The sequence below is a fragment of the Calypte anna genome, chromosome 5 (genome assembly GCF_003957555.1).
Source record: "Calypte anna isolate BGI_N300 chromosome 5, bCalAnn1_v1.p, whole genome shotgun sequence".
Taxonomy (NCBI): domain Eukaryota; kingdom Metazoa; phylum Chordata; class Aves; order Apodiformes; family Trochilidae; genus Calypte; species Calypte anna.
The window spans coordinates 13,071,564-13,094,056 of record NC_044250.1 but is presented as its reverse complement, the minus strand read 5'-3'; the positions used below and the strand labels follow the sequence as shown (position 1 = coordinate 13,094,056).

Sequence of the window (22,493 nt, the reverse complement as noted above, 5' to 3'; positions counted from 1 at the left end):
GAGGAACAAAGCTGATGTCATCTGGTGTCATCTGAGATCTGAATTGGGGTTTCTTTATAGCACTTGGCTTTAGCTCACTTGCTGCCACAAAGATAACTGAGGCTTTAAGAGCAAATTTTTATTTCTGTAAAATTTGTGAGACTGGAGTCTCCTTAGTGACTTCAGAAGTGTTGTCTCCAATTGCCTGTCCTGGTGAACAAGGAAATCTTTACAAGCTTCACACTTAGGTTTCATACTAATTAATTCAGCTCGGCTTTATAAAAAGCAACAGTGATTTAAGTGCTTGAGTGAGATTTTTAATTTATTTTGTAGTTTATTCCAGATGAAAACAGAACTTGGCAAATATAGAAAGGTTTAATTGTATAGATGTTCAGTTGTTTATTTTCTCTAAAACTCTAAAGAAATTTTCCTATACCTCTCTGCTTTGAAATCATGCATCCACCCCTTTTTCCAGTGCTCTTGCAAGAACTTTGGTACATAAGAGTTTCAGTGTTAAGTACACTAATAAAATGCAATAAATATATATTTACTTCACAACTATGGACAGTGCACTACAGCCATTCTGTGGTGGTACCTATCACGTGTTATGCTTCTTGTGTTTCCAAAGTGCTTGACAAGACCACTTCCCACCATCATCCCTACTTCTTGCTGTGTTATGTCCCTCAATAATTAGGTTATAACAAACCAAAGGCAAATATCCACTGCACATTATTGGATTTCCAATCTACCCCTACACAGTGCAAATCCAGGAATAGTTTTATGAAGCTGTCTATTTTCAGACCTGGGACTGAAAAAGGTTATCACCTGATTGCCTTTCTTCTCAAAAATACTGTCAAGTGCTTCTGCTTGAAGCTCTGTGTTAGGAATGCAGACTGCTAGAAATTCAAATTACTCCTTAGTAAACCTAAACCTATCCCTTCATATTCTCTATTTATCTCCCACTAAATCTTCTTACACATGGGAGTGTAATAAGATCAAAATGTTCATGTGCCAGGTGCTAGGATGAGGAATGATCTGGGGGAGCTGGACTAGAAGAAAGTGAGATACAGGGAGATCCTGGAGCAGAGCCCATGTCTTAGCACTAGTTAAAGTTAAACCTTTCACAAAACCCCCATGTGTAGAAGGGGCAAAAGAGGAAATCTATCTTAGAAACTTTTTTTCATTCCCTTTTGTATTTTGAAATAAAAAAAGATAAAATTATTTTACCTGTTATAATCATACAGAGCTGAAAAAAGGGATGAGAAACTCAAGTGACTCTCTCTCCTTTCCTTCCCCGTCCCACCCCCAAAGGCAAGACCTAGCTAAGACTTTCCAGATTCTAAATTGGAAGGGAGCAGGACTATAATGGGGAGTTGGAACTCACACATTTCTTCTTGCCTCCATGTATGAAGTCTTGATAGAAACCCTTGCATGCATCCTGGAGAAAATCCTTGAGAACTCGAGAGACCTCACTCAGTGTGAAGAGTGGGCAGATCTCCTGCTCTTTATTCTGCTGAGCAGTGAGCCCTGCCAAGGTCAGCTTGCTTTCTTCATGTTTCTTCAATAGAAGTTCATAGAGGAGGCATTTCTGAGAAATGGAGCAGTAGAGTCTCTGCAGACGACTGTAAGTCAGGAATTCGGCTATGTTAGCCCCATTGTCAATAAATAATTTGACAAATTCTGGTTTGTCATTGACCAGAGCATCCATCATCACTTCCTCCAGGTCACAGGACTAGATTGGTGAAAAGAAAAATAAAGATTTTAAGAGGTAATGATGGATGGATGAGGAATGAAGTAAGATGTAACGTGAGGATGTGCACTTTTTGTCCTCCACAAAGTGGGTGCAATGAGAAAGGGAGGTAGAACTCAACTTCTCTGTGACAAAATGGCAATGTGAGCCTCAATGTTAAAACATCAATGCAAGCAGCATGCTGTGGGAGTGGTGGTGATGTTTGGCACCCACCTCTCTGGGTATTTATGCACCAGTTGGAAACACTGCAATTCTTCCATCTTCTAACAGTAATATCTGCGTGCTGCTTTTGCTTGTAAACTCAGGTTTGTTTGCTTTGAAGGTGTGTACAGAAAGGGGAGGGGAGAAGATTCTTGCCCCCAAGGAGCTCAAGAAAGAGGCTGTGATCACTGGATTATTCCTGTTATTGTTGTTCTCTAAGGCAATAAAACCTGGTACCTTCCACTCCACGTCACCATTGAATATTTCACTTTTAGCTATGTCCACTCTGTTCCAAGCCACTGCCAGCTTCAGTTCATCCAGGTATTCCTGAGCCTCCTGGCTCTGACTTTTACAGGCTGGCAAAAAGAAGAAGTGCAAAGAAACTCAGTACTTCATACACTTGTTATATTTAATTTAACATACCAGTAAGAACTGGATTAGCAATATGAGCTCTCCCTCAGCTGTCACAGATTTGTGGATTGCTTAATCAGGAATCCTTCACAGCATTTTTCTTTTATTAAGAAATACTAATATTAAAAATATATATATATTTTTTGCTAGATGAATTCTCTATTGAAATATTAATTGTCTGTAGGATGTTAGAGATTCTGGAGTGCAGAAAGGAGGGAACATGACTGGCTATTGTTGTTTGTCTTAGTTTGAATTTCTATTAGGAATATCACATCTTCTTTCCCTCCATGCTAAATTTAGCCAAAAACAGACAATTAATACAAACTGAAGTGGGTGGCAGAGGAAGTAATATCCTCTGCCAGAAAATATAGTGAAAATTTCTCATAGGAGAAATGGGTTGTTTCTGGAATTAAGGCAGTTCTGGAAATTGTTTTTCATTTGTTTTTTGTTGTTTTTTGTTTGGTTTTGTTTGCTTGGTTAGGGTTTTTTTTCTTTGTTTTGGGGTTTTTTTTAGTTCTTTCAAGTGGCTTGTAACTGCAGGAACTGCAGCAGGATATTTCAGTTCTCCTGCAACCTCTGGGACTGAGGGAAGCAAGTAGTGAAAAAAAGAAGTGATTAAAATTGTGCTCTACAGTAGCATGAGGTTAAAAAGCAAAGACTGGTTTAAAATTAAGGTGAGAAGAGCTGTAGTCACTGCCACAGTTAGTTTGTCAAGCAAGCTGAAGAGCTCTGCATCAGAAATGAAACATGATCCAACAAGCAACTGGCCTTGCTGTGGACAAGGATGAATTATGTTTCTGGCACAGCAGTTGACTAAACCCAGCGTTACATTCTGCTTTGTTTCTTGTTCTTACCTTTTACTAAAGCTTTTAAAATGACTGTGTCAAATTCTTCTGAACCATCTTGCTCAAAGTTGTGCAGAGTTAGGAGATTTTGGTGTGAAATAATGTTGTGAATCTATGGGGAGTTGAAACAAAAATCATTTTAAGTGTTGTCCTGCTGCTGATGCCTAAGAGCCCGGTGGAAATTACCCAAAAAGTATTACCCCGAAACTTACATTCTAATTGTAAAGCTGAACTTTGGCAAGAAAGCAAACAATATTAGTTTCCCATATTTAAACAAGTCCTAAGGCAAGAAGGGAGTTACTGTTCCAGAATCACCTAGCAGGATAGAGGAACAGAACTTTGCTATCCTGAGAGGCAGAGTGCTTTAATTAAAAGATTCTTCCTTAACTCGCATCCTTATTTGCCTCCCAGTCGTGCTGCATACCCCTTGTTCTGGTTTACCTTTTCCTGCTTTGACATTTAAGATTTGCTCTCACAATTTTATTTCAAAGCCTGGTTTCTAAATCTTCTTTGAGTAAAAGTCATCAAATATTGATACACACAGCACTCTTTCCTTCTGCCTTCTCTGTTTATTGAGTTTTCTGTCTGGCAGTGCAGCTACACTGAGACTTTGTGAGCACCTGGCAATATTGCTTCTCCATGCCCATCCATCCCTTTGTCTTAGTGAGCTGGGAAAATTCTCCCTAATGGAATTAATGTGTGGAACTTTAGCAGCTAAGGATTATGGCAAGGACTGCAAAGAAGAAGTAGATGGTCAGGTCAAGGGGGCTTCATTTATCTCAGTCAGAGAGAGCTCTTCAGGCTTCACATAAAGACAATGTCAAAGTGTTTGTCCTTAAACACATAATTTTATGGCTTATTGAGCAAGTGTGCCTCAATACAGAGAATAAGGAAAATCTGTGACTCTGTTTTGGCTTTCAAGAACACGCAGAGCTGAAGATAGGATCATTTCTAACCCCCCTTCATTCTTTTGAATTTATTCATGCTCCTCCACAATCTGGTCTCCATTTAACAGCTGTGGACCATGAATTAGGTCACTTTTGTCCCAGCTGCACCAACTCCACAGCTGTGGGGCATAAATATTGCCTCATGTCCTCCAGAAGGACTTGGAGGGGTTCCTGGGTGGTGGCTGTTACTTGAGGAAATAATAATAATAAAAAAAAGAAATTGAGAAAGGACAGAGCCCTGAGTGTTCTGCTGAATCTCTGGGAGACAGAAGTTTGTCTGATCAGCTGAGCACTTGATTCCCATGTTTGAGAGGTATTCTGTGACACTGGTATTGGAGCACTGGAGCAACCAGAACTTCTGGGCAGCTCCTTGTCCAACCTGTACTGACTGGATTGCTGGAGCTAAAAATCCTCAGAGAGAGAGCCTGGGAATGCAATGCATGGAATTATCAAACATTTGAGCTCACCGTTGCTGTCCACTGGAGAATGTCCTTCCACGAGAAGCTTTCTGCAGGGAATTTCTCCTTAAATTGCTCTTGAACAGCTTCTGGCATGAGAAGCTGTGGGTCATTTATGAAGGCAGCTAAGATGTCAGCTGTACCTCCAGATCCTGCCAGGATAAGCCAGGGAGCAGAATTCTCCAAACCGATGCAAATTCTCTGTAGTTTAAAATGTGTATTTTTAGAATTCATAGCTGGAAAGAAGCTGTTATTCAAAAGAAGGATTTCTTGCAACTGGAAATAAGTGTGTGCCTAACCCATAGTCACTATGGAGCCAGTGCAGACCCCTTTAAGTTATTAGGATTTTTCTGATCCTGTAGCAGGTCATTCATGTGCAAGCCCCTGACTTGTGTCCTTTCCATGACACATCTGCTGACCAGCTGAGCAATCTGATTTGGACAAAAAAATACATAAAACTTCTTTGTCCCTGACTTCCACACCCTCCTTCCCCCTGCCTTTGCCTTTCAGCAAAGTCAAGTGCATGAGGAGCACGATATGGAAGTGCTCAGCAGGTTCTTCTGACTGCTAAACCTGGTGGTACATTCTGGAAATCAGGAATTTTCCTATGGGAACACACCTTTGGACCACGAGAAAAAGAAACCAACACTGAGCATAGCAACTACAAGGGTTAAAGGCTGATAATTCTTTTACTTGTGCTTTTAGTTCTGCTTTACTTGTGCAGGCTGCTGAGAAAGGAAAGCAGAGACCATGGCATCATAATGGCTATTGCCAATTTATTTCTTATTCTGACATTATACAAGAAGAAAACAAAACTCTAAGGTTTATTGATTAAGCTAAAATATTAGCTATTGATTTGCTTGTGTGTAGGGGGGAGCTGGTTTAGTTTGAGGTGTTTTTTTTTTTTAAACAACTGTTGTACTCCCTGGTGTGTATTTACCCAATTGGTAGTTAAGAATATTCTAAAAAAAAAAAAACAAACCAAAAAGAGAATGAGTTATTCATTCCCAGACATGAAAATTTAGGGCATCTTCAGCCAGTCATCTTTGGTCTCCAAATCATTTTACCTAAAACTTTGAAAAGAGGATTTATAGGTTGGGATATATGTAGTTTTTCAGCACTCAAGGTATAGAAAACACTGCCATACTTTGCTTTTAGAAGTAAACTTCAAGAGGTGACAGAAACCAGTGAGATTTCTAATGCCTGTGTGTGTTTTAGTCCAGGTAACAAGACCACTACAAAAAAGACATTTATGTGTTTGAGGAGGTCGAGGAAGGTGGTGAAGGGTCTAGAGGAGCAGCACTGAGAGGAGATACTGGGGGAACTGGGGTGGTTCAGTGTCACACGGAGGTGTCACACTTAAAGATGTGGTTTAGTGGTTGAGTTTATGCTGGGTTTATGATTGGCCCTGATGATTTGAAGGAACTTTTCTAACCTAAATGATTCTATGATTCTGAGATGCAGGGACTGGAAGCTGCAAGTGGAAGATGCCACCAGAAATGAGTCTGAAAGAGGTTGCCAGGTTGTATGGCAGAATCTCATCACCTGAAAACTTGAAATGATGGTTAAATGTCTCCCTAGAGGTACTGTAGAGTATTCTGTTTCATCTGAGAGTATCTTTTAAAAAATGCCATATGGGTGTAGAAGCCACTACAAAAGTAGCAAAATAAAATCCCAGTTAAAGTAAAATAGAAATCACAGTCTCTTCTGCTTGCCAGATTATTTAAGTTAGAGAACTAATCAGGATTAAAAAAAAATTGACCCTTCATTGAAGAAGATCCAGGCTGTTAGCAGACAACTCTGCAGTCTTCTATCCTACAAAGCATTTCTGCTCAGAGGAATTAGGACACTATAATTTTACATGCAATATCTGGCAAACCTGGACTTGCTTTGAGCCCTGTGCCAGAGACTGTTGTCTCAGTGGTGCTGGACTGCACTGAAAGATGAATATTTCCTTTTTTTTTTTTGGATGTGATCTCATGTAATAGCCCAGCATTACTATTTTGCTAGATGTGGAATAACTTCAGTGTGTTTGTTTTGGATTCCTTCTTCTTACTCTATCAGCTGGCAATGGAAGCTTTAATGATCAGTTGGCACCTATTCAAGAGGAAATATTTCTCCCAAAGAAATCCTGGCAAATTTAATATTAACAGAATTCAGTCCTTAATGATGTAGAGAGATTATTTTTTTTTTCTTACCTTACATAAAGTGCCAGTAGATGTGATTGTCATCCAGCCAAATTTCCCATTAACTACTTAGCACCACTTAATTTATTTTTTTGAAGTTGTGAACAGCCTCTTACCTCAAGCGTGCCTGGTCCTCCATTTACCAGTAAGCAAAGCACAGGGATTTCAATGCTACCAGTTCCTGTGAAATAGAGGTTTTCACTTTTAAAACGTTAAAAATCACTGTGTTTCTGCCTACCCCTTGAGAATACTTCTCCTGCTATGTGCTGGGTATGGATATATCAATATCCAATAATATGGATATTGGCACTGCTGTATGTCAGAGCACTGCTGACTTTAAGTTCTTTATTTACTGCAAGGTGATCAGAGAGTGAAGTAATTCTAATAATTTGCACCCTAAAGGTTTTCACAGAGGCACCTACACTTCTTTATATTAAGATACAGTGAGGTGGGAAAAGCTGTCAGGCTCTCCAAAGTGTTACCCATGTGCAGGGAAGGTGTAGTGGGATCAGGAGAAAAGCCTGATAATAAAAGGAGGATTTAGGAAAATGAAGAGGCTGCCTGTGCATACCAGCAGTGATTAACTGAGCCAGAGATGATTTGATAGGAATGATAGAATCTTTGTTACTCTGCTTAAACAGCTTAAAATTTCATTCAGCATAGTCTAATGGCATGGTGATTAATATAAATGCTTAAGAAATATTTAACTTGGGTCACAGCAGCAGGGGGAAAATGTTTCAGGCATCCCTGCTCTTGTTTCTAGGTGGTTTATAGTGTAAATGCTGAATTCAGGCCAGTTTATTATCACCTCTGGGTTACAAAGAGCTCCATCAACACAACAGCATCATGAAATAAATGTCTCCTTCAGTTGCAAGATAAAACTCTCCTGGTTCAAACAATTTTTTTTTGGTGTTTCCCTTTGTAGGTGTCCCAAAGTAATGTACATATTGTCACTTAGTGCTTGTTGGATGTGTTGTGGGATGATAACAGAGATAAGGGGGAACTGAAATGAAGCCAGGACATGACTGGCAAGTAACTTTTTTTTGTCTTAATGACTTCCATAGAATTCCCTCAGCTCTGTAAGGTGATGTTCTAGTTTTGAGTGACCTTTGGGATAGGTATGTCTATGATTTACATATTCTACATTTACCATAGATGAAATTTGGGCAGTAGATTCTGATTTCAATGCTGGGAAGGGGATGAGTTCTTAAATGCAAAGAATTCAGCATATTGAAAATGTCCTCTGAATGGCTTCTAGTTTTGTCTTGCTTTTAAGCAGGGAAATTCTGCATGACCTTATTAAAGTCCCATAGCTTTGCTCAGCTTGAATAGAAATGACCTTAAGTGCAGGACATGAGTTTTTATAGAAGATATTGCTGAATTCAGTACATTCCAGTGAAATATTTGTCAAATGACTCATCATATTTTAACAGAAAATTGTTTCACTGATATTTGTTCGGTCAAATTTGGTTTGCAAGCAGAAAGAGGCTCCTTTCTAACTCTCAGCACTGCATCCTCTGCCTACCATTACTGTCCAGCTGTGCTCTTTCTTATCTTAGTTACCAGATAAGCATTCTTCAGACACATTCATATTTCCAGGTCTGTTTGTGCAACAATCCTATGAGCTGTGGAACTGAATATTCCATTGATGCCTACAAGTGGGAATAAATGAGCTGTCCCTTCTGTTTCAGCTGTGCTAGCACTGTACTGCAGAAACAAAACATAAAAGTAATTTAATAACACCACAGCTGAATTCTTCCCACAAATAGCAGTGGGAGGCTTGCCCAATAATAAGCAAAGGTTTAGGTGGCCATTAGATGCTATGCTGGTTACCCAGGATAAGATTTTTATCCTGAAATAGATATGGCTTAAAATATTTCATTGGAATAAGTCTCTTCTTCAGTGTGGGAGCAATTCAAGACCCTGTATTCATGAGGGGATTAAAGTTATACTACAGTGAGCATCCATTTCTTGGTTAAAGCTGGATTTATTTCCCATTTGTTCTCTTTGAAGGCAGTTTGAGCCCTGCTTCAAAGGTCAGCTTGGAGCCATAAAAGTCAGGATTTTTGCTTCCAAGAGCAGCTTCCTCACCTTAGTTCTGCCTCTTACATCATGACAAATGTGTTTACTTCATCTTGTCTGTGTAGATGATTGCCCAGTTTGAGATCTGGGCTTGGCTGTGATGGGGCCAGGGGCTCCAAGTGGCTCTGTAACAGCAGAATCATTCAAGTCAGCAGTACCCAGATATTCTCCTTACCCCCATATCCAGTCCTCTGTTCTGAAATGTACTTTTCCAAGGTGAGACGTAGCCTCGTGGTCCCATCTGGCTCAGCTGGTGCCAAGTCATCCACCAAAATAAAATGGGAATGGTTGTGGTCCAGGGAACGCAGTGGGCCCTGGATGTTATCATCTGATTGGTAGTGTACAAGAGTTTCATTCTAGAGAGAGGAGGAGAGATGTCAGTGTGCTCTGCAAAACACAGCCCATGCTTTAAAATGTGGCATTTTTTTTCATTTCCACCTTTGAGACACTCAAATAGACTCTTTGGAAAGAGGAGAATGGGATTCTGAAAGCTGCCAGATTTGACAGGACTGAAATCCCTAAAGTTCCCTCTCAGGCTCTACAACATCTGGTGGCATCAGTCACCTCCTCTGGAATGCAGGAATTCATCCAGAGTTTTTGGAAATGGTTTCCTGGACAAATGGAAAGGGGCCATGACACCCAACAGTTGTGGATGGAGCTGTAGTGTCTTGGAGGCCTTCATTCCCAGCTGGTATGAACAGGGGCAAACATTTTCATTTCACTACAGGGTTATATGAGGTGTAATGGTTATTCAGCTCAGAAATTGTATTTTAGAAGAATGAGTGACAGGCAGACCTTAGAAAGTGCAATCCTTATTTCCAGGGTTGTTGGTCTCCTGTTTAACAGTGGGCCAGTAATTTCCTTCTGCTTGTTTATTAAATACCTGGAAAAATGTTTCTTGTCATTTTTGACATCTCTGGCCAATTTCAGCCCAGCTGAACTTTTCCTTCTCTTACTGCATCCCTGCACACCCTGGCAATGCCCTTGTAGTTTTCAAGAGGTGTTAATGTGCTTTTCCAACTCTGCTCTCTTTAGGTTTTGAGCAGACTCAGGAGCTCCCAGTTCAGTCAAATTGTTCCCTTTGGTCTCTTGTTCCACCTCCATCCCTTACTTTGAAGAGGGATTTTGGTGTTCCCAGGTCATTCTTGAAAACCTCCCATCACTCACTGGCTCCTTTATCCTCCATGGAAACTTCCCATAGAATTCCTTCCAATTGAACTCTAAGCAAGTTGAAGTTTGCTTTTCTAAAATCTAAAACCTCTGTCTTAGCACTAATTTTCAGTGTGCTCAGCAGGATCCCAAACTCCAGAGCATTGGGATTGCTGCATTTTACTAATGAGGATATTGCAGAGCAAGTTTTCTTGGTTTGTGAGTAGCAAGTCCAGCAGTATCTTATCCATTGTATTTTATTCTGGGTGAGTGTATCTTGAAATTATTTATTAATGGATATTTGCCTAAAATCAGTGTTATAGTCTTTTTCCCAGGACTGTATGATCTTCCATGCACCTATTTTTCAAGTTCCTCTTCCTTAACAAATCTTTCCTACTGTTGCACATCCACTTTGAGATATCCTCCCTACCTGCAAGCCAGATTTTAAATGCCTTGTTATTTTTCTTTTCCACCTTCATAATCACTGTCCTGATTATGATTTTATCTGGCAATTGTTTCAGATCTGCATTTCCTTCTCTCATACCTCTTTTCCAACTCCTGGAGCCTTTCAATTGATGAACAAAACTCTGAATATCAGCTTGGCTCTTGTGCCTGTGCCACAAATTCTGTGGACACAGACAAGTGCAAAGCCTTTCTAGACATAGCAGGGTCATTAAAACAGGGCACAGAGATTTATGCTGTTTTTTAAGAGCTGGATCTTAGGTGGAGCTTTTCTTACTCTCAGTTTTTGGCAGTGTCTGTTAGGAGGAGCAGGTGTCCAGCTGAATCCAGGGGGAATTCAAACTCAGGGGTTCTCCAGGTTCTTCTCCACAGCCAAAGGTAAGGCTGATGTTGGAGAGGCAGAGAACATACCAAGTTGGTTGTAGCAACACTTCAAATGCATAAAAATAATAAATAACCCAGAGGATGAGGTGCTTCGTGCTGCAGGTAGAAGAGTGGAACTCACTGCATAACATCCCCATAAGTGGCTTTCTGAAAGGAAGCTTCATACAGTCAAGCTGGAGGAATCTCCTTCAAAATAAGGTGGAAATGGGTAGGATTAGGCAAGTTCCTGTGGCTTCTTTCCCTGTCAACAGCTCTGGGAAGAACGGGAGCATCAGAGGTTGTTCCAGGGGACAAAGCAGTACATGTGCACATCCTTTACAAACAGCCAATGCTCCAAGTTTCTCCTGCCTCCTTCTCTGTCTCTCATTTGTTGGGGAAAGCTTACACAACTAATTTGCCTCCAATTTTTTTTTTTTTATTTTTTTTTATTTTTTTTTTTGACAGAGGGTGTGCCTCTATTCTGCTGCCATTTAGCATTAAGCCTACTTGCCAAAGATCTGGCCTTTGATTAGGACGCAGCAGCATAACAAACAGTTGAAAGAGGCCCTTGGGGATTTTCCTGTTTATTATCTGAAAATGTGGAAGTGATCTTGCAATGATGTTTAAAGCATACCGTTCATAGAATCATAGAATTGGCTGGGTTAGAAGGGACCTCAGAGATCATCAAGTCCAACCCTTGATCCACTCCCCCCGTGGTTCCCAGCCCATGGCACTCAGTGCCACATCCAGGCTCTTTGGAAATATCTCCAGACACGGAGAATCCACTACTTCCCTGGGCAGCCCATTCCAATGCCTGATCACCCTCTCCAGAAAGAAATTCTTTCTCATCTCCAACCTAAACTTCCCCTGGCACAACTTGAGACCCTGCCCTCTTGTCTTGCTGAGAGTTGCCTGGGAAAAGAGCCCAACCCCCCCCTGGCTCCAACCTCCTTTCAGGGAGTTGGAGAGAGTGATGAGGTCTCCCCTGAGCCTCCTCTTCTCCAGCCTCAACACCCCCAGCTCCCTCAGCCCTTCCTCACAGGAATTCTGCTGGATCCCTTCACAGCCTCCTTGCTCTTCTCTGGACCTGCTCCAGCACCTCAATCTCCTTCCTGAGCTGAGGGGCCCAGAACTGGACACAGGACTCAAGCTGTGGCCTCACCAGAGCTGAGCACAGGGGCAGAATCCCTTCCCTGGACCTGCTGGCCACGCTGTTCCTGATCCAGGCCAGGATGCCATTGGCCTTCTTGGCCACCTGGGCACACTGCTGGCTCCTGTTCAGCTTCCTGGCAATCCAGACTCCCAGGTCCCTTTCTGCCACTCTGTGCCCAGCCTGGAGCTCCCCATGTGGTTGTTGTGGCCAAAGTGCAGGACCCGGCTCTTGGCCATTAACACAGAAGAGATGGGAAGGATCCACTGATTTTTAGGGCTTGTTTTTCTCCTTGCTGGTGTGGGTTGTTAGCTCTTTTTATACAGCAAGCTGCTTGTGTTAGTGCCAAGTATAAAGAGGATTGGGTTTAGATCAACATCCCCTGTCTGGAGTTCCTTTGTCTTAAAAGTTACTGCCTGAAATCCAGAATGTCTTTGGGTGGAAGCAGTGCCAGCAGTCCTCAGGCTGGGAATGCTCCACACAAAATATCCCTTGGGAAAAAAAATCAGGCTGCAGTTAAGGACAAAGAGGTCTCATGCAATAAAAAGATCAGTGTACTTGTTTGGTAGCTACTGGTTGAGAAAAATTCAGATATATTTTGATGACTTAGTCAGCTTGCACTTGCCAAAGCAACTTTCCTGAACAAGCTTCCCAAATGCAGTGAACAGGATTCCTTTCTCTGAGATCCTTTTGGACAAGTTCAGCCACAAAAAGAGGTGAAAGTCTTCCAGGCATAGAATTCTACCTGGCAGAGCACATAGGGAGCAGTCCGAGGTAAAAAGGATGGAAAAAGAGGAAGAAAAATGACAATATTTTGCTGGTATGGTTTGACTGTCTCCCAGCTCCTTGCTAAAATTCTGAGAAGAGTTGGTGTGTGCTCAAAGGGCTGTGTTTGTCATTTGTTTCTTAGTTTCTGCAGGAAGTAAAATAGCACAGAAAAACTGTCATTCACTGTCAGCACACACCTTTTTTTTTTTTCCTCTTTTTTTCCTTTTTTCCTCTTTTTCCTCTTTTTTCCTCCTCTTCCTTTCCTCCTCTTCTCTTCTTTTCCTCCTCTTCTCTTCCTTTCCTCCTCTTCTCTTCTTTTCCTCCTCTTCTCTTCCTTTCCTCCTCTTCCTTTCCTCCTCTTCCTTTCCTCCTCTTCCTTTCCTCCTCTTCCTTTCCTCCTCTTCCTTTCCTCCTCTTCCTTTCCTCCTCTTCCTTTCCTCCTCTTCTCTTCTTTTTCTCCTCTTCTCTTCTTTTTCTCCTCTTCTCTTCTTTTCCTCCTCTTCTCTTCTTTTCCTCCTCTTCTCTCCTTTTCCTCCTCTTCTCTCCTTTTCCTCCTCTTCTCTCCCTTTCCTCCTCTTCTCTCCCTTTCCTCCTCTCCCTTTCCTCCTCTCCCTTTCCTCCTCTCCCTTTCCTCCTCTCCCTTTCCTCCTCTCCCTTTCCTCCTCTCCCTTTCCTCCTCTCCCTTTCCTCCTCTCCCTTTCCTCCTCTTTTTTCTTTTCTTTCTTTTTTGTTTTGTTTTTGTTTTCTGATTGTTTTTTTGTTTATGTTTTGGTTTTTTGTTTTCTCCTTCATGCAGTCTATCCAGTGACACCAACATCATGCCATAATTCCTTTTTTTTTTTTTTTCCTCCAAGTCAATAGTTCATCAACTTGTTTTCAAAGTTTGCAGCAAATGTTTTCTCTGGATGAGGTTTTTTATTTGTTTGGTGGGATTTGTTTGGTTTGTTTTCCCCCAAACTTCGATTGCTTTAACTTGACTTGTGCAATCCTTTGAGCTCCCAGTAACAAGACAAAATCCTGCCCAGCTCTTCTTATTGCCCTGAGGCATTGAGAAGTTTTTACATATTAGACACCTATTCAGTGACTACTTCAGAAAAGTTGATCTTAAAGTATTTACAGCTTCCATTCCTTACTGGAAAATATCCTTTTTTTTTTTTTTTTTTTTTTTACCTCATTTGTGAAGCACCTTAAAGTAGGTGCTTCTGCAGGAAGTGGACAATGGAAAAAAATATTAAATGGATCTGATTTTTTTTTTTCCTTGACGTTTTTCCTCAATCTGTCGCAGACCTGATGTTTAATGGTGTCACCTGCTGGATATTGGCGGAATTGCTGCCAAATATGCTGAGAGTGATGGGGAACAGACCCATCAGGGTCCCAACTCTTCCTGCTCTCTGTTTCCCCCAAAACCCCACTTTTGTTTTAAAGTTGTCCTGCCTGCACCTGTTGTAAAGGTGCAGATTTCCTCTGAAAAATCCTGGTTTACAAGTGAAAAATACCTTTGTGTTTTCCAGAATTTCTCTGTGCTGGATTTTCCTGAGTGAAGTTATTCCTATGGCAATCACCCTTACACTGGAGGATGTACTGGCCAGTGCATGATCCCGAACTGCTTGCACCAAGTGTCTTGTTATTCCCACACGTAAAGCACTGGTAAAAATCCAGGCACCTGAAATTATTAAAAAAAAAATTAGTTACATTGTTAGTTATTAGTTTCTTTATAATTGAATAGGCTTGTCTGGCAAATAACATCATTTGCAGTACTGGACTTAATATTTTTTTTAGCTAGATAAACTGTAGACAGGTCTTGATTGACTGTGACTTGTAGTATTATTATATTTATTATTATACTTAGTCTTATTATATGCTTTTATCATATACTTTTATTATTATTTAATCCTAAACTATTTAGGATTAAAAGTATTCAAGGCTTCAATGAGGAAAACAAGGAGAATTTACAAGCACAAGCAAATGTGATCCATGTATCATGTGATGAAACATTTCCATTTCTACTCCATGTCAGAATTCCCACCAGGAATGCTGTGTCCAGGCTAGAAGCACTGTCCAACTGAGAGCAGAAACAAGATTATCCCAAGTAGGTCTGATTTTCCCAGAAGTAAAAGCAAAGGGACAGGGTGGAGGAATGGCTTGAATTGAGGATTACACATGCAGAAGATCTTGGCATTAACCTGCTCAGCCTCATGTTCTCTTTCTCCTGTTATTATGTGTTGGAGTTCTTCAGGAGAGCAGGATTCCCATAACCCCAGTAGGATTATGGAAAATAATTTGAAGAACCCCAGGTAAGCAGCTAACCAGACTTTCTCAAATATGTAACATAAACCAGAGATCGTGATGCTCTTAAGTATGGAAGGGAGTTGGAGATAAAGAATGTCTGAGTGGTACAAAAGTACCAAAAAGTTTTCATTACAAGGAGCAAATCTGTTAAATCTTGTCTGAAGCAGTGAAGCTAAACCAAGAGCTTGCTGTGAAATGCTTACAGATGTTTTTACTTCTATTTTGGAGGTATTTGCATAAGGGTGTGGGGGGGAAATGGCATCTTAAGTGAAAGCCACTTCCCAGACCTTGATTTGTTTGGTTTTATTTTTGAGTGCTTTTCACTATTCTTGTCACTCATGTGTACAGTCAGGGAGAATGTGTGTGGCTTGCTTTCTGCTGGGTGTCAGGTATTTGTGTTACTCCCAAAGTCTCTTTGCTTAAACTTGGGTCTAACCCAAGGCTGGTTTACTAACAGAGTCTGTTCAACTCTTACATTTGAAGAAAGCAGTCTTAAAAAATAACTTTTGTGACACAATTTTGGACTAAAGATGGAAATGGAGAGAACAAGACTTCTTATTTTTTTACCTAAATTCACTTTTGAAGGCAAATTGCCATGTTCTTTTAAGAATTCCTTTACCACCAAAGAGGGATAAAGTATTTGGTCCCATCTTGTGCTATTTTTCTAGTATCATCCCTGGACAACAACCTCAGGTAATTTTACACTTCAGGAGCAGTTGTCTGGAGTAATTTAGTTTGAAATACCATTTTTTCCAGCTATTTCTAATAAAATAACTTTCATTTTAAAGCTATTTAAATACAGCTGTAGGTTGTATTCAACAAAACTTCCAAAAATAATCCTGTGAGCAGACCCATTGCCACTCAAACACCACTGGATGCTGGGTGTGAGATTCCAACAGCAATTTTCTTTAATATCTAAAGCACTAACCTGTGCTTTGAGCTGCCTTTGTAAGGCCCTTTTTTAAGGTGTCCTGTAGCCAAGGCTTCATCTGGAAATTTTCTTCTTCCCCTACTAAGGAGACAACCAAATTGGGAGCTGGGATCTTCCATTTGTTGAGCAGAACTTCAAAGATGATTCCAGGATGAATGGTACATGGGACCTTAATGAACTTCAACAGACAAAAAAAACCCCAATAAAATTAAATAACAATGGGGCAGTAAGGCACAGTAGAGATCTTGTTTATGGTGAATGCAGAGGGAAATTGCTCAACTTGATTATTTAAGAAAAATATATTTGAGCAGGACTTGACAGATCTAAATACCAGGTGGTTCTTTCTGCACTACCTGAAGTATTTACCTGCTTTCATGTCTGTTTTTGCAGAATGGGTTGTATGAATATATAGCTTCTTTCTGTTCTGTGTATATTCTGGCTTTGTGCTTAAAGAAAAAAAGTCTTAAGGGAGATTTCTCATCCTAGGAATTGCTTCTACTCTGGCACTAAAGTGTGCAAGGGACTGGTGAGAAGGTGGATTTGTCCACCTGCATCCTTCTCTGCATGTGATCAGAACAGGGAGAGAACTTTAAGGAACATCTTAAAAAGGTCCAAAAGGTTTAAAATGTTGAAACCCATAGGGATTAATTTTTGGCAGAAAGAGGTTAACTGTGAAATAATGAAGAAAACATGAAGGAAAAAGTGATCACCTGTACTTTTAGCATGTCAGTGCAAGTAAAGTAATTAATTTCTTTATATCAGGAGGCCTCATGTTAAATCCCAGTGATGTTCAGGAAGGTGTAGTCCTTACCTGGAGCACAATGTGGTACCTTGCACGGTGGCACATTGTCCCTCCCTGTTAGGATCTCTACACTGAATGCTCAGAAGTAACAGCTGAACAACAGCAAAAATGTTAAATTCTTGCAAGTCCCCAGTTCTGTACCTTCCCACGTTTCTTCCCAGAAGCTGTGAAGTCTATTTCTCCTAAGCAGTAGGGCAAAGCTCTTTTCAAATCTTCCTCTTTGTCAGTGCTGCAGAGCTTGGTCTCCATTTCCTCCATTGGATTTGCAAGGGGATCCCCAGCAGCCCAAGGTGTTCACTGAGATGACAGAAAACTGGGAAATGAGAAACTGTTTAAGCTGGAGAAGCTATAAAACCCATTCCTTTACATCTAGCTGAGGTTTGGGCCCAATATTTTTCTTTCTTACTATTAGGTTTAGAACTTTCAGCTAAAATTGGAGTTGTTTGTACCAAATGTTGGGCATTATATAGAGGGGGAGGAAGATTCCACACCACAGCTGAGTAATTTAAGTTATAAAAAGGCACAAACTGTTGCAAGCACGAGTGGAACTGTGTCAGGGAGAGCCTGAGGTTTCTTGATGTTGTTCTGCATCATCCTACTACAACTTGAATTATCCAACATGAGCACTGAATAACTGAGTGGTGACACTGCATCTGTGTGAAGATACTTTAGGACAGGTTTACTCTGCTATAGGAATAGGGTATTTCTTTGTCAGCCAAAGTATTTAAGGCCAAGCTGGGTTCAACAAGAACAGAGAGTTCAAGAGGCAGGAGGTTTCCTCTGGAGGTGGGAAATCATCTGTCCTGGAGCAAAGGTCATGTAACAAAAGTTGTTCTGCATTAAAGGAGACACTGAAAAGCTCTGTTTTTTTTTTTCTACTTTCTACTTTGACTCAATGGATACAATTAGGACCTGAAAAATTCATATTTCACCTAATAGACCTTCTGTTGTTTCTTTTTAAAACCAAATCAATGAAACATTTCCCTCTGCTTTCATCTGCATCTTCAAGTCCTTTGAAAAACCCTTGTGACAGTAAGTCAGCAATTGTAATGACCCCTTCATTAATCTTTATTTATTAGTTCAATACATTTGATGTCGACTTAAAAGTGGGTCAAACAGCACACCTCTTGTGGGTCTATTAGGATGCTCCAGCAGAGGGAGCAATCCCTCCATATATTCCCTGGGGCTGGGAAGTCTTTAGGGAACCTGGATTTTATTTGCTTCACCACTGCTGCCCCTGTGTTTTCTTCTCCCATGTTTTCTAGGAAAACGTTGTTTGGAGTTGCCTTTTTCTCTCATCTGCCTCTGAAAAGTGGTTCTGGACCCTTTCAAGATGTGTTTCCCTTACAGCTACTCCACAACTCTGTAGTGACCTCCAAAACTTCTGTCAGAAATCATTGCTGTCAAGATGATGTTCTCAGTCTTCTCCCTGGCTGCATCCCAATCACTTCTGGAATTTTTCTGGTATTTATCCTGAACACTAAGATACCATCCTAGTCTGGTGAAGAGGTTTACCTAAAAAGCTTCTTTTGGGTTATCAGTAATGGTGGTCACAGCAAAGCCACCTTTTTGAGTCCATTTTTCCACTGGAGATGCAGCTTTATCTCCTAAGAGCATAGAAGACAGTGTTTGGGGAAAAAAAGAGTGAACAGAGTCATAACAACCCATGTTGTCTGTTCTAAATTACACTAATCACTTCCTGGAACTTGCTGAGAGAACAAAGGATTTGATTAGGAAAAAGTATTCAGGGCTGAAGTCCCAAGGTGTAATTAAACACTGTTCATCACTGTCCTGGATAGTGCACGTTTATTGATGTCCACACACAAGCCATGGACTTGGAATAGACAGCAATTTACAAAGTAATCTGATGGTTTATTTGGCCTTATTTGGCAAAATCTGATAATGTGGTTATCCCTGACTAGTCTTGGAATAACGACACTGAGTTGCTGAGGTTTCTAAGGAATTGTCTTGCATTTGGGTAGGTAATTTTTGCCAGAAATGGAACATTATTTGATTTTCTGTTAGGAATTCTTTTACTAAACTGTAGTAAACAACAGCAAACAAGACAAAAGTAGGTAAGATGCAGAAAGAGAAGCTTTGTTCCCAAGCTTTTGTAAGGCTGCAAAGTGAAAAAGGCACAAAGGCCCAGGGCACAAAATTTTAGGGGTTTGTTTTGTTTTTTCTCTCAAGCTGACTCTGAACCATGACATTAGAGACTGAGTGCTTATTTTGGGGGAGTATTACTTCACCTTCTGTACTGTTCTTGCACTACTTCAGCATCCCTGCAGGCTGCTGTCTGTGCTGGGATACAGAGCTAAATGGAACCTGTGATGATTTTCTGCCACTGTTCTTGTGTTCATATTCCAAGCCAGAAAATTGGGCAGCAAACTGATACAGACAGACTGGTGAAACAGATTCAAAACTCATCCAAGATTCTGAATTATTATTAAAGGAAAAAGTTGTAGAAAACTACTACTGAGAAACTACACTAGAGGAGATCCTGGACTATTGTGGGGCAATGTTTCTCTGTAATGTTCTTGTGTACACCTTTCAGTATCTTTTGTAGGCAAAACCAATGAGCTTGCTTTTTTTGTTGGTTTTTGTTTTGTGAGATCTGACAATTTGACCTTTTCTTACTTTATCTTCTCCCTGTTGTTTGACTTCCAAGGAATAAATAGAAGCTGAGCACATGAAATGTTTCCTTCTCTTGCTCTCCAGCTGTCTCAGCCACTGCAGGGGAGCATCACTTCATCCTGCTCAATAAGCACACCAACATTATGCCCCTAATATTGGAATAGTCAAGAATTTTAATTCCTCCTGGATTTTTAGGCATGCAAAGTAACAATGTATTAACATTAAAATAATGTATTTTTGGTTGGGGCTTTGTTGCTTTTGTCGTTGTTTGCTTTTTGTCGGGTTTGTTGTTGGTTTTTTCTGATTGTTTTTTTTTTTTAGTGCCTTTCTCCTGGGTTTAATTCAGTCTTGTTCTGACTTTCATGTCAGTCTCTAGTGGTTTCATGGGCTGTTGCTTTGAGATTTCAGGCTGTACTAGATTGCAAGTGTGTCAGGTCACAGCAATTGGGTCAAATCTTTGTGGTCAAAGTCGTGACGTTCACTGAAGTCAGCTGAGCTATGGTTGGTTTGCATCACTCTAACATCACAGAGTCTTGTTTAATTGCAAGGCTCTGGAATAAATCCATGTCTTGGGCAAGAACAGGCAGAGAGCCAGAAAGAGGAGCATGCTCTAAGCACTTTTTGGAAGAGATAAAGGCTGTAAACACAGCTGGATGAAAAACTAGTGGAGGATGACCATTACTTCATCTTTTTCTCCCTTTCCATATATTTATTTTTCCAGCTTTTGTTGTTGTTGAAATATCTGATTTTTTCCCCCTCCAGTATTGGTGAGAATGCAATTGTATTCAATTTAATGAAAAGTAATCAGAAATTAATAAGAGGTAGGAGGGGGAAAAAAGCCACAAACACCTTGCCTGCCTCATTCTGTGTCTTTATATTTGAAATTTTGTTGTATGTATCAAGCAACCTTTAGTTCTGGTACAGACTTAAGTCCAGACTTTTCTCTCCAGGCTTCTGCTAGGTATTGAAGTTTGTAGGTCAAATTCTGTCCTAGATGTTCCCATGGGCTATAAATACAAACATCAATGGAAAGAATGTACCTCGACTGATTACTAAATTTGAAATACAACCTAGAAAACTATTTCTAACTAGCAAAGCAAGACAATTATGAGGAAAAGGCAGTCACCAGTTCCACCTACATCTGGAAATGTGACTCAGTGTCATTTACATTAGGGGTGGCCTGATTAAATCATCCCAAGTGTCAGCCAGCCTTGTGAATCATTATTTCTTTAACCTCATAAATGGAAGCTGTCAGAGTTGTCCTGCTCTACAACCAGGGCTTCTCACCCTGGGGTTTGGAGGTCCTGCTGCTGGTTAGCCCTTCCTCTTGGGTGGTGCTAATTTGAGTTCTTTTTTTTTTAATTCTTTGCTTCTTATTTGGGCAGTCTAAATTGCTGGGATGTAGGAGATTGGGAGGGAATTTTAACTTCAGTTGTGATGGCTGTAAGGAAACTCTACAAGGGGAAGCTCTGCAGAGAATCTTTCCTGGCAGATTTATCCAGAAAAAGCAGTGAGAGCAGAACCACAGGGAAACATTTTGACACCTATGGGAATTTCTTTCTAGGCTGTTCTCCCTCTTCTCTCTGCTTCCTCAACCTTCCTCTGCCATGCCCAGACTCCTTTTCTCCTACAATTCCTCTAACTTTTCCCCTCCAATTTCCCTAACTTTTCCCCTCCAATTTCCCTAACTTTTCCCCTCCAATTTCCCTATTTTTCCCCTACAATTTCCCTATCTTTTCCCCTACAATTTCCCTATTTTTCCCCTACAATTTCCCTATCTTTTAGCCTACAATTCCTCTAACTTTTTCTCTACAGTTCCTCTAACTTTTTCCCTACAATTCCCTAACTTTTCCCCCACCTTTCCATAGGCTATTTCCAGCTATGGAAAGCTATGGGAGCCCTTTAGGACCAGACAGCACTTCCTGATGTGGTAAGAAAGGACAGATGCTTTGCCTTCAGATGGGTGACAAGACTGTGGCTCCCTTTTCATCCTCACTTTAGATTTTAACCAGGGTTAGGATGTGTGGATGGAAGGAAGAGAGGTCAAATTTGAGGCTTGTGAAAACTGCCCCAACCTCAGTTGTTGTCTTCAAGGGGAATGGGTTGATTGAGAGAGTAGGTGTGGGGCAGTCATCAGCAATCAGGGCTTAGCAGGAGGAAGAATTCTCCTCCATACCAGTACACAGACTGGGACACACCCTGGCTTTTAATCACTGTTGAATCCTTCCACCCCTTCAAGGAGTGCATTTAAATATGCAGGTGAATTGATTTAACATAGTCATAGAGTAGAGGCAGTATTGCTGATGTCAGGTCAGTCCCAACCCTCCCCTCCTTAGCTCCATTGGGCCAAATTGCAGTCCTGGTGGAGAAGATCTGAGGGTTACAAGCAGAAAAAATGGCAAAAAATGCTCTGGTGTTCTTGCCAGAAGGAAATGCTGCTCAGGGCAGTCTAACCAGGACAGCCTGGGGGAGCTCACTCTGCTCTGTGTCAGAACAGCTTTAGCTCCAGTCCTCAGGGTGGGTGCTGGGTCTCCAGAGAATTGTGGACCAGCTGGAAAAGAGCAACAAGAAAGACAGGCAGAGGCATTGCTCTGAAAGAAGAAAAGCTGGAGCAAATGAGGGTTGTGTTACCAAGAGCAGAGGAGACTGGAGGAAGGGAAAAGGAGGGTGTAACAGCTTCCCAGCAAAAGGATTCCAGGAAATGTTTGTTCTTCATATTTATGGCTAGGACAGCAAACTGTGGGCTCAAGAGGGAATGATGGGAAGAAGGCTGCTCAGAGAAATACCTCATTGAAGGAAAAAACTTGGTTAGGAGCAAGGTAAAGCAACCAGGGCACACTCCTCAATGGTGCTGGAGTCTCTGTCTTGTGACCCAAAGAACTTTACCTTAACCTGAATGTTCTCCCAAGTCTGAGAGTTGAATCTGCATCTGCAGCTCTGATCCTCAGGGCAGATGTGTGCTTGTGGAGCATTCCTAATGGGAATGCTCCTGCTGGCTGCAGAGCAAGGACTCACTCAAGGAAAATTGCATCAGGGAGTTTACTGGGGCTGTGCCAGCAACAGGGTAATGGGATTATTTGCTTTCA

General features: G+C 41.0%; 1 protein-coding gene and 1 long non-coding RNA gene across 2 annotated transcripts in view; one reads left to right on the top strand and one right to left on the bottom strand.

Annotated features, from left to right (window-relative positions):
* The window catches only part of LOC115598374, a 47,083-nt gene that overhangs the window by 10,620 nt on the left and 13,970 nt on the right, over positions 1–22,493 (top strand). The window lies entirely within an intron of this gene.
* TRPM5 (transient receptor potential cation channel subfamily M member 5) overlaps positions 1–22,493 on the bottom strand; it is a 50,852-nt gene that overhangs the window by 21,929 nt on the left and 6,430 nt on the right. Inside the window, exons 2-10 of the mRNA XM_030451099.1 lie at positions 16,915–17,070; positions 15,969–16,149; positions 14,248–14,414; positions 9,035–9,215; positions 6,894–6,958; positions 4,601–4,792; positions 3,196–3,298; positions 2,168–2,286; positions 1,364–1,711 (exon numbers count right to left, since the gene is read on the bottom strand). Of these exons, the coding sequence (XP_030306959.1) occupies positions 1,364–1,711; positions 2,168–2,286; positions 3,196–3,298; positions 4,601–4,792; positions 6,894–6,958; positions 9,035–9,215; positions 14,248–14,414; positions 15,969–16,149; positions 16,915–17,031 (1,473 nt within the window). The 5' untranslated portion in view covers positions 17,032–17,070. The remainder of the gene's footprint in view (positions 1–1,363; positions 1,712–2,167; positions 2,287–3,195; positions 3,299–4,600; positions 4,793–6,893; positions 6,959–9,034; positions 9,216–14,247; positions 14,415–15,968; positions 16,150–16,914; positions 17,071–22,493) is intronic.